The 17,484-nt window shown below is 32.2% G+C and overlaps 1 protein-coding gene and 1 long non-coding RNA gene across 2 annotated transcripts in view; one reads left to right on the plus strand and one right to left on the minus strand.

Annotated features, from left to right (window-relative positions):
- The window catches only part of LOC127554589 (sodium channel protein type 9 subunit alpha), a 193,673-nt gene that overhangs the window by 153,077 nt on the left and 23,112 nt on the right, over positions 1-17,484 (plus strand). The window contains exons 19-21 of the mRNA XM_051986236.1: positions 4,077-4,231; positions 7,319-7,492; positions 13,572-13,694. Of these exons, the coding sequence (XP_051842196.1) occupies positions 4,077-4,231; positions 7,319-7,492; positions 13,572-13,694 (452 nt within the window). The remainder of the gene's footprint in view (positions 1-4,076; positions 4,232-7,318; positions 7,493-13,571; positions 13,695-17,484) is intronic.
- Positions 1-17,484, minus strand: part of LOC127554591 (uncharacterized) — a 157,774-nt gene that overhangs the window by 49,613 nt on the left and 90,677 nt on the right. The window lies entirely within an intron of this gene.

Here is a 17,484-nt window from a genome sequence, read left to right on the forward strand (position 1 = left end):
ATTTTGCACCCAACTCAACTATATTAATAGCACATACATTCTATTACTACATGTTAGGAAGCTAATTCTAATCCAAATTATTTGATACCACTTCCTAAATCATTTTCAATACACACCAATTTTTCTAAAAGGACTAACTAAAATAAATCAATATCTAATGCTTGGATTGTTTTTTTTTTAAATAATCACTGTATTGAAAAAGGTTTTTTAAAGAAAAAAGCTTAAGTATGTATTGAGAAATTTTGAAACTTTAAAAAGTGTTGAATCAATGAATAGCTCTTTATTTTGGTTTAAGCTTTTGTGCCAATTTTTTATAATGTGCACAACATTGTTAGAACATCTTTTTTAAATCTAAGAGCTTTAGTTTAAAATGATGAAAGATGGTATAGCCATTATGTAATACATCATCAGAGCAACCTAATGAAGCCACCCAAGAGAAATAGTTTTTTCCCTTTGATACTCATTAAAGTGTTTGAGATGTTTTCTGTTATGTTTACATTTATATAATAGGTTTTTATAAAAGAAGGTGTGATAACATTGCTAACTAGATAGGCTCAAATTCTCTTAAGATTTACTTTTGTCTATAAATCAGCCAAGTGGCTAAGTATTGTAATCCCAAAAGGAGAAAATGAAACTCTCTCAAGTGAAATAAACCCAGAGGGCAATATTTATGAGTCTTCATCATATGAAAACTTTTCTTATTTTTTCTAATTGGGATATGTATCGGGAAGGGAAAAGAAGAGCTGTGTGTGGATCCTGATTATAGGATCAAGTAATACATATTTTCTCTCCCTTTTAATCCCAATAATACTTAAAGGTCTTGTGTTGATATTTATATAAAATTTTCCGCCAAAACCCATGGAGAACTAATTACATATGTTTTTAAAAAGTTACCTAGCATTCTGAGAACTAAAATTACTTGTCAATCACATCACTAGTTTCAAAGGTAGAATTTGTCCTTCCTGTCTTTAGGTTTAGTTGTCTATTCAATATATCATACTACTTCTCAAGAAAACAAATATTAATCATTTAAAAAATTTAACATGATTTTTTTCTTTGGCAAGCATATGTAAAGAAAGCATAGCTAAACTTTCACATGAGCTTTTTTCATATTTCATATTCATTACATCATTTCATTTTACATATTTAATTATGATATGTACTAAGAGCTAAGATATTATAAAAGGTTCTAATCATGTTTTCTTCCAATCTCTTTATATGCCTTGGAAGACAAAAATATCTTAAAAATTGCTTTTCAGTTCTGATTAGTTACTATTTTTCTATTTCATGATTTTTAAAATCTCATAATATTTTTTTTTCAATTAAGTTATATATTTGGAAGAAAATAGTAATGTTTTTAGGATTGCCTTTTCTTGGTAATCTTAATTATGACTAACTTCATTTAAGTAATATATGTAATAATAATTCTTATTTACTTTTTCCATTATTTTTGTAATTTTTTTTGAATTCATATAGGAATATATTTCTAGGGTTATAATTAAATATTTACATATATCTTTTTGACAGGGACTTTAAGGACCCAGTAATACTCAGTTTACTATCCTGGCTCATATCCCCCACTCAAGAGCCTTGGGAAAATGTATGTTTGATACTCTTCAGTGTGCTCAAGCTAACTTCTTGATTGCAAGTATATTATTCACAAAATTAAAGATTTTATTTTATCCTAGGTGAGAAAGAGAGGCACTAGAGATTTGAGGGGGTTAAATTGAGGGGGTTGGAAAATGAATGTATCTCAAAATGGGTAATTTAGTGATCCAGTGGCCATACCAAAAATGTGGTAGCCATACTATAAGAAAAACAGACATTTCATTTTTAAAAAATTAGATATCTGAATCCTAATTAATTATTGAGAAAAATTTTGAAAATACTTTTAACTCCCCCTATGTCTCCCAAAAAAGAATTGTGTCCTTGGACATTTTCAGAAATGGTTTTTCTAGACCATAAGGTTCTCTAGTTTTGTATCCACTTCTGATTCCACTTATATATTTTACAATAGCTCCCAGCAGCTGGGGCATAAGTCTAACAGTACAGTGCAGTGGAATCTTATACCTATTCCTCAGCTCCCCAGGTGAACTGTGACATTTCTGTTGGTTTTTCCACTTCTCAGTCTAGTTTTGGACTTTCTGTTTTTAACTGGTAGAGAGACAAGTTGTTATTTTTTTCTTAGCTTTTCTTAGCACTTTATTAAAGAATCCATGATCCTTCCAGTGAAGTGGACCTCAGATCTTCTCAACAATCTGAGATATTACCTCTCCTTAAGGCTATACTTTTATAGGGTTACAATTATACCTAATGTAGAACAGAGATTTCATTGGTTAATATAAGCTAAAATATGAATACTAACAGGATCACACATTGGGTAATGCAATCACAATTGGTGATTTAAGTAATCATAAGATGATCGCCTGCTCCTTTGGTTAAGTGATGGGTCTGAAAATACAAAACCATTCTGGAGGAGCAGGTTGAGATCTCTGCTGCACTGGGCTTGATCATCATAACAGGGCAACACAGGGATGGAGAGGCTTTAATTAACTTCCTATAGTTAAGCAAGTGAAATTAGAATCTGCAGCTCACAGCTCTGTGATCTCATGTATAAAATGTAGATATGATTCTAACAAATTGATTAATACTGATTGGAATAGAATAGGAGTCCCAGATGAATTGCATCTCTCAGCAGATACAGTACCATACTGAGTACCAGGCCTGCAATCAGGAAGACTTATTTTCTTAAGTTCAAATCCAGTCTCAGACACTTAATAGCTGTGTGACCTTTAATAGCTGGGTGTCACTTATCCTTGTTTGTCTCAGTTTTCTCTTCTGTAAAATGACCTGGAGAAGGAAATGGCAATCTGTAATGGAGAGACGCTCTTGAGTCGTTGCTCTGAGGTCCTGAGCACTTGAGGCTAATTAGCAATTGGACAATACTCTATTAGTATATGCTTGGAGAAAGAATGGCCCTGTCTACTCTCTGTGCAAGTTAGATGTGTTGTATAGGAGATTATGTAGAGGATTTGATTGATGGAGTGAGAGAAGCAGAAGCACTGCTGGCCAGATTCCTGTCCTGATTGCTCTCACTTCGTATTGTTCCCCTTCACCTCTGCAAAGAATAAAGATCAAGGATTTTCCCTTATCCTGACTCCAGCTGATTTTAATATACTCTGAGTGCTAAATGTGGTCATCACAGTAATCCACTCCAGGATTTTTTTGTTAGGGGATGGGGTATGTGTGAAGTGGAAGGTCAGGAGGAGGGGAAACAAAAACCAAAACCCAAATGAGAGTTAGATATGACTAAAAATAAAAATAACAAAAAAGCAGATTCACAATTCACTCAATGTTTTTGTTTAGTTCTTTCTATATTGAGGTATTGAGGTATCTCATATCTATATGATGGATCAATAGTTAAGTATGGAGGCCACAAAATGGGCAACTCCACAGCTCCATGGAGGATAAACTGGGGAATGGAAAGATTGGAAGCAGAGAGGACAATTAGGTTTTTAGAGCAGTCTAGGTGAGATTCTAGAGTCCTGCACTAGGATGGTAGCTAATAGAATGAAGAGAGAAGAGCTTATGGGAGAGGTGGAAATTGTCTATTATGATTCCCCATATTGTTTTCATGTTTCTGAGTTTAATCAGACTCAAGTTCCAGCTTCCTCCTGATTCCTAAGCCTTTTGGGAAAACAAGGCAATTGACTTTTTCAATCTAATCTCCATATTAATGAATAAATATTGCTGAGAATTCCCTCCCAATCCCTTGAGGATTTTTATGGGGATTGATTTCTGGATAAGTAAAGAAGGCACTGATTCTTCTTACTTCTTTAGTGGAAATGTCTTCTGGAGGAAGAAATCCATCTTGCTGTCACATGAGTGTTATCCCATGCAATGCTTTTCTTTAGTGTACTGAAATCTTGACCTTGTAATATGGCTAATTTTGAATGAAGATATATTGAATAGTGTTTTGGAAATATATTGGGGAATAATAAAAAGGTGGTGACTAGATGAGAACAACTTACTTTTATCTTTCACATTGTTTGTTCATAAAAATTCCATTCTGTTAGGTTGTGTACGAAGGTTCCCATGCTGTCAAGTCAGCATAGAATCTGGCAAAGGAAAAGTTTGGTGGAACATAAGGAAAACCTGCTACAAAATAGTGGAACACAACTGGTTCGAGAGTTTCATTGTTCTCATGATCCTTCTCAGCAGTGGTGCTTTGGTAAGTGATGGACCATGTGTATGAGATCAGTTAAGAATTTAACTGATGTAAAACATTATTGCAAATGATTGTTTTCACTTAAATTAAAGTGTAGGTTCTCCTTGAATTATAGAGATCCAAATAAGGAATATGTGAAAAATTAAAATCTTCACACTATATAAAATAGAACAATGCTAATCTTGCCTTTTTGCTACAACCTGCTTAAAATAAACAACAAGTGCGCCCTTTGTGTCAAGATACAAAGCATTTCCCAAACCATTGTTTTTTCTTTCCATCATTTACCCTGACAGATAATTTCATTTAGGAACACTACTATAAATATATAAGACAGAGAATGGAGCTTTAATTTAACTCACAGTATCTGGGTTAAAATCCTGTCTCTTACCAAAGCACAGGGATCAGATTCATTTCATCTTCAATCTCAGTTTCTTCATCTATAAAACAGGTATTTGACCTGAATGACTTTTGAAACTTCCAAATCTAGATGTATTTTTCTCCAATGTTTTAATTAAATGGGGTTCAACTCACTGGCTTGAGTATAAAAACTTACCTAACTCACAATGTAGTTAACAAATTTTTCACTGAAATGAGAATGATAGACAGCAAAGAGAGACAGACATTGCACAATTTCAATTAAGGTCTTTGGGTAAGGGATAGAGGGGAGGTATGAACGAGTAGGAAGGCAATTTCTATGGACTTCCAGGTAGATGAGGAAAGGTATGATCCAAGAAGAGTAGCCATAAACTTTTTTAATTGTGAAAGGTTATATCCTGCAGTTCAAATTATTTTTATTATCCTATTTATTATTATAATTATATATAATAACATATAACATAAAATTATACAATCTAATATGCTAATATATAATTATTAATTACTTTTATTATTTTTAAAAGTTCATTCCTATACTGATCCTAAATTGGTTGCCCTGTAACTTTTGTTCTGAAAGTTGAATTCAATTCTGTCCTCTCAAAAACCGTGATAGCCTTTTAAACACTTGAAGGAAGTTATCTTGCTCCATCCTGTATATAATATATATAATAAAATTTCCAGATATTTCACTATCTTTTCTCCCTTTCAAGATGCTCTGTAGTTTTTCTGAAACCTTCTTAAAGTATTATACCAAAAAATGAAGATAAAACTCTAGATGGATATGAATATAAAGTGCCAAACGACTATTTATTTGCTCTATCTGTATAGTATATTTGTTGCAAACCTAAGAGATGGATAGACACAGACATGGAAAGAGAGAGAAAGATAAAGAGAGATAGAGACAAAGAGAGACAAGAAGTTAGAGAAAGACAGAGACAGAAATAGAAAGAGAGAGAGGGAAAGACAAAGAGAAAGACAGAGACAGAATAACAGACAGATAAAGAGAGAGATAGAAACAGAGAGGGAGAGGGAGAGATACAGAGAGAGAGAGAGGAAGAGAAGAGAGAAAGACAGACAATGAGAGTTAGGTAAAGAGAGAAACAGACAGAAGGAGAGAGAGATAGAAAGATAGAGGCAAAAAAAGACAAGGAGAGACAGAGACAGAAAGAGGGATGGCAAAGGTAAAAAGAAACAAAGACAGATTCAGAGACAAATAGAAAGAGAGAGACGGAGGAAGAGAGGGAGAAAGGGAAAAGGGGAGGAAGGGAAAGAGGAAGGAAAAGAGAGAAGGGAGAGAGAGGGAGAGGGAGAGGGAAATGGAGAGGGAGAATGCCACAGTAATATGTTTAGATGAGAGGACCTGAATTTGAATACCAAGACAACTAAATACTACCTATAGAGTTTTGGATAAGTTGCTTCATTTCTCTAAACTCCTGTTTTCTTTTCTGTAAAATGAGGAAGTTTTCTTCATATCCCAAGCATTTCTTCATATCCCAGTTCTTGGCATGTAGTAAATATATAGAAAGTGTTTATTGACTACTTACTGAATACAGATGATGTTTAAAGTCCCTTTCAATTATAGATACAATGACCTTAGAAATGATCTTTAGACACACATTTTTTTTTTAATTTGGAGCTTCCCATACTTTGAAAAACCAGGAAATTATACAGTTAGTCTCAATTACTAAAGGACTATACAAAGATATCTTCTTCTTGGACTATTTATTGTATTGTAGTAACAGATATATTCAAAATATATTACTAAGGTCGATAGCATAGATGTTTTTTATAAATCCTTTTAAATAATATTTATGAAACTTGAATTCATAGTAGTACGTATTTATTATGTAGATTTTTGAAGCAAAGTTGTTCTCATATTTAATTCTCTTGTATTTCTTTGGTAAAGAATATGTATTAGGGCAACTATATGGCATAATAGATAGATTTCTTCCCCTGAGGTCTGGAGGACCTGAGTTAAAATCCAGTCTCAGACCCTTACTACTTTTGTGACTCTGGGCAAGTTACAACTCCAATTTCCTCCAAAAAAGAGAGAGAATAAGCATTATATATATTTATATTCTTTGAAATGACATTATTAATAATGTACAGTATATATATATATACACACACACATATATATATACTATTTAAAAGAGGATTGAATTAGTTCAAATAAAAGTTTGCCCTTTTAAGTTTTATTAATTTTTTTGTTACATTTTCGTCAGGTTTTACAGTACCAACCATTATTATCATGTTTATTCTAAATTTTCATATAATTATTCTATTGAAGGATTGAGACATTTCAATATTGGAAGCCAGAGAAGTCTTATTTCTTTCTGAAAATACTCAATGTGGATAAAAATTTATTTAAGATTCACAAAAAAGTGCTTCTTTAAATGATAATGTGCTATTGATATACCATGAACTTTGGGACTCATTTCTAATAGTACCAGTGGATTTGGGGTCTCTGTCCAGGCTTTCTTTACCTCTGACTCTGATGATTCATAAATTCATGTATAAGATGATAAAATAAAAATAAGTAGATTGATTACCTGTGGCTGTGAAAGAAAGCAAAGAAAATTTGTTCATGTGAACTCATTCTTGCCCTTATCACCACCATTCAATCTACAGAAACCAATTTTCTTTTTCTAATCTTTACTCCAAATCATTTTTCAATGTTAGTTATCATTGAAATATGACTTTCCTCCCCCACAGGCTTTTGAAGATATATACATTGAAAAGAGAAAGACTATTAAGACTGTATTGGAATATGCTGACAAGATCTTCACTTATGTCTTCATTATGGAAATGCTTCTAAAATGGGTAGCATATGGTTATAAAACGTATTTTACTAATGCTTGGTGCTGGCTGGACTTCTTGATTGTTGATGTACGTATTTTAAAATAATTTCTTACAGAGAGTACTGGTGCCTCCAACATTCATTATTAAACATAAGTACTTTCATAATGGCTATGATAATGTGAGCAGAAACACTAAAAGATATTTCACCAAATGTACATTTGTGTGCTATGTTGTGTGTATATCTTTTTATTCTGAATGTGCATGTGTTATGCTATTATGAAAACTATGATAAAATGGTGATAACCTGTATTTAATAGCTAATAATTTATATGGTGCTTTAAGATTTGAAAACCATTCTATATATGTTTCCTCTTAAAATCATTATATATGTGTGTAAAATATCAATGCATTCTTAACAATGCTCTGAAATAGTTTGAACAATTTCCCCATTTTACACACGAGGAAGCTGAGGCTTAGATAGACTTAAATGATTTGTCCAGGTCATACAGCTAGTAAGTATCTGAGATAGGGTTTAATCTAAGATTATCCTGACTCTAAATCTAGGATATTCTCTACTAGCCACTTCCTTTGCTTTAAAGTTGATTTTGTTATCTTGAATATATTTTTCTGTTTTGGAAATATTTGTTTATTTATATATGTGTGTGTGTGTGTGTGTGTGTGTGTGTGTGTGTGTGTGTGTCCTGCCATCATTTCTAAATAGAAATAGAGATTCATTTTCTATCTCATATATTTTATAACACAGTTTGTATGTATGTGTATAAATACAAAGAGATATAGTTAACCAATAGCTAAATTCTAAAATTATGTATGTATATACATGTTATATACATATACATGTCTGTGTGTGTAGGCTTATAAAGAGTTGTGTCCAATGTGTAAACAAATCTATCACATACAAATAACTTTAGAATTTAGTCATTGGTTGATTATACCAAACATTACAGTGGAGAAAGAAAGGAATATTATTACTGCAACCCATTCAACATGTAAAGGACTCTTGCCATCTCGGGGAAGGGGTGGAGGGAGGGAGGGGTAAAATCGGAACAGAAATGAATGCAAGGGATAATGCTGTAAAAATTACCCTGGCATGCGTTCTATCAATAAAAAATTATTAAAAAAAAAAAAAGAAAGGAATATTATTAGACATTTTAAACAAATATGTGCAACCCTATAGAATAACTATATAGAACTATAAAATGAAAACATAAATATAAAATAATCAAAACTATAGTTAAGATTTTTTTCTACTTTAGCTAGTCTCTTAGTGACACATTTATACTTATATATTATGAAAATAACTGGGAGAGGAATGTCATCTATTTTGTTTATGTTTCTGATTTCCCTCTTCCAGAACTCTGATTTTTAACACATATTAGTGATGTCACAATATTTAGATTTTTGTGACCTATATTTTGAAAAATCTTTTGGTTAGTGATAACAAACTTTTATGTTCTGCAGTGAGTGCTAATGGTTCTACTTATAATTCTTTACTTCCTATAAAAATTTACCCCATACATTGAGAAGCATTAAGGTGAAGCGCAAAGAGTTCTTGGAGGTCAGGGTACCTCAGTTCAGATCTCATCTCTGCAATTTATTACTTTTGTGACCTCAGGTAAAATTTCAGTTCTTTATCTGTAAAAAGAGTATATTGACCAGATGACTTTTAATCTGTGAGCACAAGAAACTAAATGGTCTAGTTCACTTTTTAATACTTTCTTCATAATCAAATTGCAGCACTTCTTTCTGTGTTATTCACTTAAATACCAAACCAGATGCCTCCATCAGCAGAACTTTTATTAAGTATGCAGCTTCCCTCAAAAGCTTGTATTCTAGTAGGAGACTAAGGATATGCCTAACAAATAGCTTCCCCCCCCAAAAAAAAAAAAAAGAAAAATGAGAAGTGCATAAAAGATATGCTAATAAAGTACTTCAAGAGTCTCGAGGAGGCAAGATTAGGATGAGTTTCAAGAAGAATATGTTGTTTAGAAATTGAAAGATTAATTAGAGAGAGGAGGATTTGGAAATAGAACATCTAATAGCCAGAGACAGTAGCAAAAAATAGTGGTATAAAGTTAGAAATTTGGTGGGAGAATGGAACTCTTGAAAGAGAGAAGTAGCTTGTATGTCTTTGAATTCCAAGCCAAAAAACAAAAACAAAAACAAGCAAACAAAAAAAATGACTTTTATTTGGAAGAAACTAGGGAACCACTGGAAATTCTTGAATAAGAAGATGGCATGGCCAGTTCTCTCCTGTAGGAAGAACAACCTGATAGTTATATGGAGGATGGATTTAATGAAGGAGGTATAGAAATGTAGAAAAAAATTTAAGAAACTACTTCATATATGAAGTAATGAAGGTATTGGATTAGAGAGGTAGTCATGAGAAGAACCAATAGAAGATATACGTAAGACATCTTGGATAAAAAGAGGATTCTGGGAAGATGGTAGTATAGGTCAGAAAATTCTTAGTTCTCTAAATCTTCTCCACAAAGACAACAAAATGTTGCCTCAGGAAGGATGTTAAGCAGATAAAAACAAAGTATTGGGTTAGAGCAGTAGTCCTTCTGGGACAATTGGAGAAGATCCAAAGAACTATACCAGGACAGAGACTTGGCCATAGTAAAGTCTAAAGATCCCTGCTAGTTCCACTGAAATAGCAAACTGTAAGCTCTGGAACTAGCTGGGTTTGGAGGCAACCTACTGCCCAGCCATAGGAATTTTCATCTCCTAACAGTTTGAGGAGTCAGGCCTCTGAATTCTGAATGGGGGAAGACTCTGATGATAAGGGACACCAGACCCATGTATGATGCTGGAAAAATAGTCTTGAATAAGAAGGAACCAGCACAAGCCTGGTGAGTGCAGAAGAAATGGGGCAGGAACACTGCTGGCTTTGGACACTTACAGGAGGGCAGAGTTTTTCATTGTAGTTCCAGGATAGAGGAGAGAACTAGATGAGGAATTAAGATCCGTATCCCAGGACTAGAAGTGATTATACTAACAAACTGCTTATAAATAATAAATAAGTAAAGATAAGCTGGGAAAGGAGAAAGAACCCAACCATAGAACATTACTATAAGAACAGAAAAGACCAGGGTTGTCTTCAAAGGAGAATACTGAATTTTACTAAAAAGCCCCTTCTATCCCAAAGAGTAATGTCAAATGGTCATCTGCCCAAAAAGAATTCCTCGAAAAAACTCAAAAAGACTTAAAAATTAAATGAGAAAGATGAAAGGAAAAAAAATTTAATGAACAATCCAGGAAAAACAAGATTATGAAAAGAAAGTCAACTAACTAGAAATGGAGATCCATAGACTACTTGAGAAATAGAATTGGCCAAAGGGAAATAAGATACCAAGAAATAATAAAACAAAATGTGAAGAATGAAAAAATAAAAGAGAATGTGAGAAATCTCATAAGAAAAATAACTGATCTGGAAAACAGATCATGAAGACAAAATGTAAGAATAATCAAAATTCCTGAAACCTACAATCTAGCGTGTGGATCAAGTCTGGGGTGGGGTTGGGGCACTCTACTTACTTGTTCAGACTTTGAAAGTTGTTTTCCACTGGTAGGCTTTCCTAATAACAATTCATTTTAATTCTAGTAGTTTTTTGGTAAACATTTGGAGCTAAGTGAGTTGCCCAGCATCACACAGCTCATAAGTAGGGCCAAATTTCAACTCACATCCTCCTGACTCCAGGGTCAGTGCTCTTTCCATTATGCCACCTAGATGCCCTTTACAATTCTGGTTTTACAAAAAACTTTTTTCAGTTTTAACTGTAGCCAATTTCCATCATTATCTCAACAATTAGAGTATAGTTCCAATCCAATTGTAATGACATTTTACCCATTGTTACGTCTATATTACAAGCTTTCTTTTTAATCCGAATTTAAATCCAGCCTCTACACATGGATATATCCTCCAATGACACATAGAGGTGGGAGAGGAGGATGGGATTAACACATAATAGCCACCCAGTTTGGTGCTATGAAAAGGCAATAGTGTGAAATGATTTTAAAAAATAGTTTGAAATTACATTTAATTTGGGCTTAGGTGTTTATCTTTTACCCCATAAGCAAATAGGGAAAGGTTTTTTGAGAGGGAGAGTGAAATGATCAGATTTGTTGTATAAGGAACATTTTTTGGCATTTGTGTGGGAAACGTGCAGAAAGAGAAACTGGAGATGGATAATAATATATAGCATTTAAAGAGGGTTTAAACTAGTGAAAGACATGAGAAATGTGGAATTACAATTAAAAGGACTTGGCAATTGACTAGATGTGAAGGAAAAGGGGAGGGAAGGATAAAAAGAAAAAAAACTGTTTTGAGGCATGATATTAACATAATTGAATATATTAAGAAATTCCTGTCCCATGTTCATTAAGAATATTAAACACTAGAGTTTTATAACATTAGCATTAAATTCAGGCAGCTAAGGGCAGCAAGTGGACACTGTCCCTGGAATCAGAAGGATCTGAATTCAAATGCAGCCTCAGACACACTTACTAGATATATGAGAAGGAGCAAGTCACTTAACCTTGATTGCTTCTGAAAAAAAGGAAGGAAGGAAGGAAGGAAGGAAGGAAGGAAGGAAGGAAGGAAGGAAGGAAGGAAGGAAGGAAGGAGACAGACATAGAGAGACAGAGACAGAGAGAGAGAGAGAGAGAGAGAGAGAGAAAGAAGGAAGGAAGGATTCAATGAAATTTAGGTGGCTCTAGAATCACTCTATGTTACTTACAGTACCTGATTGTTAAAGTTTCAGTATGGGCATATGCTTCAGATACCATAAATCATGGTTTCTGTCTTGGGAAGGGGAGAGTAAGGGAGGAAGGGAGAAAAATCTGGAACACAGAGTTTTACAAAAATGAATGTTGAAAACTATCTTTAAATATATTTGGAAAATAAAGTACTATTGAAAATTAAAGGATAGAAGGGAAAATACAAGATATAAAAAAGAAATCATAAATCTTGATCAATGAGGGTTTGATTTGTTATTTTGTTGGTTGTTTAGATTTAATGCATATAAAAGTATATTTGCATTCATTCGTTTTGAAGAAACAATTTGTTCCATGATTGTTAAACATTTGCCAGTATACTTCTCTATTACTTACAAACATTTCTTAAGCTTAATAGGAATTCATTGGAAGCTTTTAGGAATGAAGTCACTAGATTGCAGGCCTGGTGACTAATAATAATAGCTGGCACATATATAATGTTTTAAGGTTTGCATAATGCTTTATATCCATTTGTGTTATGAAGATAACACCCCTGCTTAAATTATAGTCAATGAAACATCAATTAAATTGTAGTCTCTTATTGATCTAATTGACTCTTTGCTCTTAATTAATTATTGATAACTGGAAGCATTTATTTGGATATTAGTTTTTGAAAAGTTATAAGATAAATTTAGGCCAAGTTGAAATTATATCATTTAGGGAAATAAGAGAATGTAGAAATCAGAAAGCCATTTAAGTATCATTCAATAATATGTGTATTTTGCTCAGACTTCATCAGTGGAAGCTTTATGTACAGGTACTGGCTTAACTTTACATAACTATGAGCATAGTCTGGTGTTTCTTTCATATGGTTTCATTATAAATTGATCTTAATTACAATATTGGGTCTCTAATAACAACTTTCAATTAACAAATTTCTACAAATGCTACTACAAATCAATTTCAATAAAAAGTAATTCATATTTCTATGGCACTCTCAGATATACAAAGTGTTCTCAAAAACTCTATGAATTGGGTAGTACATCTGCTAGTGAATGTTTTGTAGAAAAGAAGTAAAGAAGTTAAGTAACTTGCCTATGGTTCATAGGTAGTAACTGTCATACTTCCTGCCTCTAACAATATCTCCAGATCTCTTTTTACTACATATATGACTTAAGTTTATCTATGTTTATCTGGCAATTCTAAATAATATAGGCAAAACTTTTCATTAATGTAATTTGTTCTTTAACAGCATTTCTCAAAAAAAAATTTCTTTATATGTCTTTTCTGAAGCAATAAGCATGTACTTTGCATGATTTGGTTATTTATTAAGTAGTTCTTATATAATAACTTTAAATTTTATGTAGGAGTTTAACACAATAAATGTGAGATTTTGTTGTTATTGGTTTTTTTCCCTAATTTTTGGCAGGTATCTATAATTACACTTGTAGCCAGTACTCTTGGATATTCAGACCTTGGTCCCATTAAATCCCTCCGGACATTAAGAGCTTTAAGACCACTCCGTGCTTTATCTCGATTTGAAGGAATGAGGGTGAGAAAATAATTAATTTCATGAAGTATTCTTCAGTATTATTCAGAAGAAACTATAAAAATGTGAATAAAAATATGTGTTTGTGTAAAATTCCTAATGTTTTTTTTATGATAATTGCTCATCTCACATCAAAATCACTGCAAATGTTGTATGTACCATGTCATTTATCTGGCAAATTTTTGAATGAAATATTCTACATAAGTGACTTTCTAGATAAATTCCACTTAAATGTTTGAATAGCTTCAATTTTTTTCATCTTTTTCTTGTAGAAATCTGTCCAGAATCTATTTACTTCTCAGCCTTCTTAAATAGCCTGTGAATTATAATTTCGTCTTTCTTGAATAGATGGGTCATTATCATGAACATCAATTATTTTAATATAGTGACACCCGTTAGGTTTTTTAAGGGTATTAAAGTAGATTTGGAGTCAGGAATTGGGTTCAAATCCAAGCTTAGCTACCACCTATTTTTATGACATTTGGCAAATATCAACCATAATAGGCCTCAGTTGTTTTTATTTTATTTGTTTTGGGGTTTTTTGTTTTTTTGTTTTTTTGTTTTTTTTTGATAAAACTTTGGTATTAGACTAAAGGATCTTTAAAGTCCTCTTTCAATATTAAATCATGATTTTCCACCCTTTTCCTTTCAATGTTTACTCAATTGCTGCATGAAAACTTTCCCCATTTTTCCTTATACTTTCAGATTTATATCTTTTTTTCAATGAATTGAATAAACTCAATCATAATTTACAAATAATAATTAATACTTGTCAAACTGCTTTAAACTTTGCAAAAGGTTTTATCTCTTTTTACTCTCATTGTAATTCTGTGAGATTGGTATTATTATTACTATTATTCTCATTTTAGTAGTAATAGAAACAGCAGCATTATTATTAACTGTAATAATAACTAGAATGGATACAGTGCTTTCAGGTTTGTGAAGCATATATATTAACTCATTTATTTCTTACATCAACCCTGAGATATAGATCCTATTTTTATCATCCCCATTTTGTAAATAAGTATACAAAGCCTGAGATAGATTAAGTGATTTGTGTAAGCCTGAATTTGAACCCAAGTCTTCCAAATTCCAACTTCTTCTAAATGAAGCCCTTTCTTCACTGTGCCATTTAGATGCCTCATTTGACAAATGAAGAAACCAAGGCTTAAAAAAGAGATATAAAAATTGAGATGAAATACCACTAAAACTCTCTATTTTTCCCAAAGAGAGTGAAACTCCTCTTCTGTAGTGCCATAGTATATTGGGTTTTTGTGTGTTTTTCTTATGGCATTTATCATATAATCCCTTTATTATCATTCTGAAATGAAAGTTCCTCCTGATTCCAGGGCCAGTGCTGTAGTCACTGCTCTACCTTCCTATTATATTCAAGATATTCTCTTAGACACTTGGGGTACAAAGATGATAAATATACAGACCCTGTATTAAGGAACTTAGATGGGAATTAGAAATGCCTATGAGGGAGAAAAAAAGACTAAAAGATAACCATGATTTTAAGGCTGAATTACCAACTGGAAGGCTGACTTTTAAAAGTAAGTTCTGTCTCTTGCTATGTCTGATACTATCAAATCAAGCCAATGTGCAAATTATAGTACTGGAAACTAATTTATAATATTGATTATGGTGAACTACCAATCATAGACTATTATAATCTTTATATCATGGCTACATAGGCAGGAGAATGAGTAATATATTTTGGAAAGATTTCAATCTAAAAGTTTTGAAATAATAAAATAAAAAAAACTAGCCTTTATATTGTGCTTTGGGATTTGCAAATACATCACATTGATCTTCACACCAACCCTTGGAGGTGAGTTATTGTTATCATCACCTTTTACAGAATTAAGTTTTGGTTCTTAAAACGTTGACAACATTCAATTAGCCAAAAAGATTTTTTTTATTCCAGAATAGCTTATTCTTCAAATATGTCAAAAAAATTATAGTATGAGCATACTACTAAACTGGCGAGTATAGATTCTCTAGTTTCATAATAGGTCCCATTTTTCATATTTAAAGTCACTTTGGTTATCAAGGCAGCTTCCTCACTTTCACTTCTCTGGAAGAAGTATATATTTAAGTCACATTTGTATGTATTTAATATATTTTGATAGTCCATAACTTGCACTGAAATATGGCACATATAATTTCAATTATATAATTTTATCAACTGTCAAAAGTTTCTGTTGTATTCATTAGTTTTTGGTAGTTTCTATAATTCTGTTAGGTAAGACAGATTCTGCTGTTGATGGAGTTTTTAAAAGTATTTTTGGTTTGTGGTAGTTCGCCATTATTCTTTGCACTACCCTAAATCCTTTGAGCATTCTTTAATAAGTAACAGGCTGTCCTGTGCCCTGTTTAAAAAGATTTAATTAGCAAGAACATATTATGAAATGATCTTATCTTTTAAGGCATCCTATAACAGTCATACCAAAATTATCACTGTAGCAAGGTCCAAACTACTAGTTTTATCATTGCTTTGCATATAATTCTGATGAGCTTTGTTTTATATGATACTGATATATTAAACCCATTAGCAAAGTGATATATAATAATATGATAATCATACTGTTTTTCTAGGTGACTGGCTTTACTTTGCTCTTCCTCAATTTTTATATTTTTTATTATTAAATCTCAAAAGTTTAATTTGGTATAATGGAAATAACACTAGACTCAGAATAGAGACCAGAAGTTTCAACCTAGTTCTACAATCAGCTAGTTGTCTGAGCTCAAGCAATTCACAACTTCCCTGTACTATATATTTTTTAATAGTAAAATGATAAAGTTAAACTAAATTAATCCACATGTCCCTTCAAGCTATGACATCTTTGTCCTTGAATCACATTAACAGTATAGTCCCATTTGGACAAGCATAAACAAGTACTTTATAATCATAGCTTTGGGCCCTTTCCTGTGATTTTATCAGTGAATTTTAATCCTGTTTAAGAACTTCCTTCATCTATGCCAATTGTCTGATGATCCTCTAGTCTTATAGTGCCAGTGAAGCAGGTTGACCAGTATCACTACACTATTACTACTACTGTGTATCTTAAATAGGACATAAACAAGTTAGCAATGGAAATGATCATTAGAAACTCTACCTCATAATCTATTTCCAAGCTTTATAATTTTTTTATTCAGATTGTTCATCCCGTTTTATAATATGAACCAAATCTTTTCATGATTTTCTTTTAATTTTGCATATAATCTATATATGATAAGCTTCCTAATCTTGTCAGGAAGCCTGAGCCATTGTGAATTTATAGAGAATTTATAGAGAGCATGAAGGTTTGCAAAGTGCTATACATATTATTTTATTTTATCCTTACAACAATCCTGTGAAGCAGATAATTTTATCATCTCGATTTTACAGACAAGGAAACTGAAGCAGGTAAAAGTTAAATGACCTGTTCCTGGTCATACAGCTGATATGTGTCTGAAATTGGCTTTGAATGCTAATCTTCCTAACTTAAATCAAGAATGATGTTCTTTCCATTATACCTAGAATTTCTTACCTTCAAAATTAAAAAAAATACCTACAATACTTTGATATTTGAAGATATGTGAAATATTGACAATCCTCAGGTCATTAATTTTTTTTAAAAAATGATTGTATAGCCTTTGTGTTATGATTTATTACATTATTTAAATTGACATACTATATTTCATTTAATTTATTTTTTCTTTTCAAGTGTATGCAGAATATATGATTTCACTTTATAAATACCAGGTTTCCATTTATTTGTTTATTTATCCATTTTTTCATTTAAGTTCT

Source organism: Antechinus flavipes, chromosome 3 (assembly GCF_016432865.1).
Source record: "Antechinus flavipes isolate AdamAnt ecotype Samford, QLD, Australia chromosome 3, AdamAnt_v2, whole genome shotgun sequence".
Classification (NCBI taxonomy): Eukaryota; Metazoa; Chordata; class Mammalia; order Dasyuromorphia; family Dasyuridae; genus Antechinus; species Antechinus flavipes.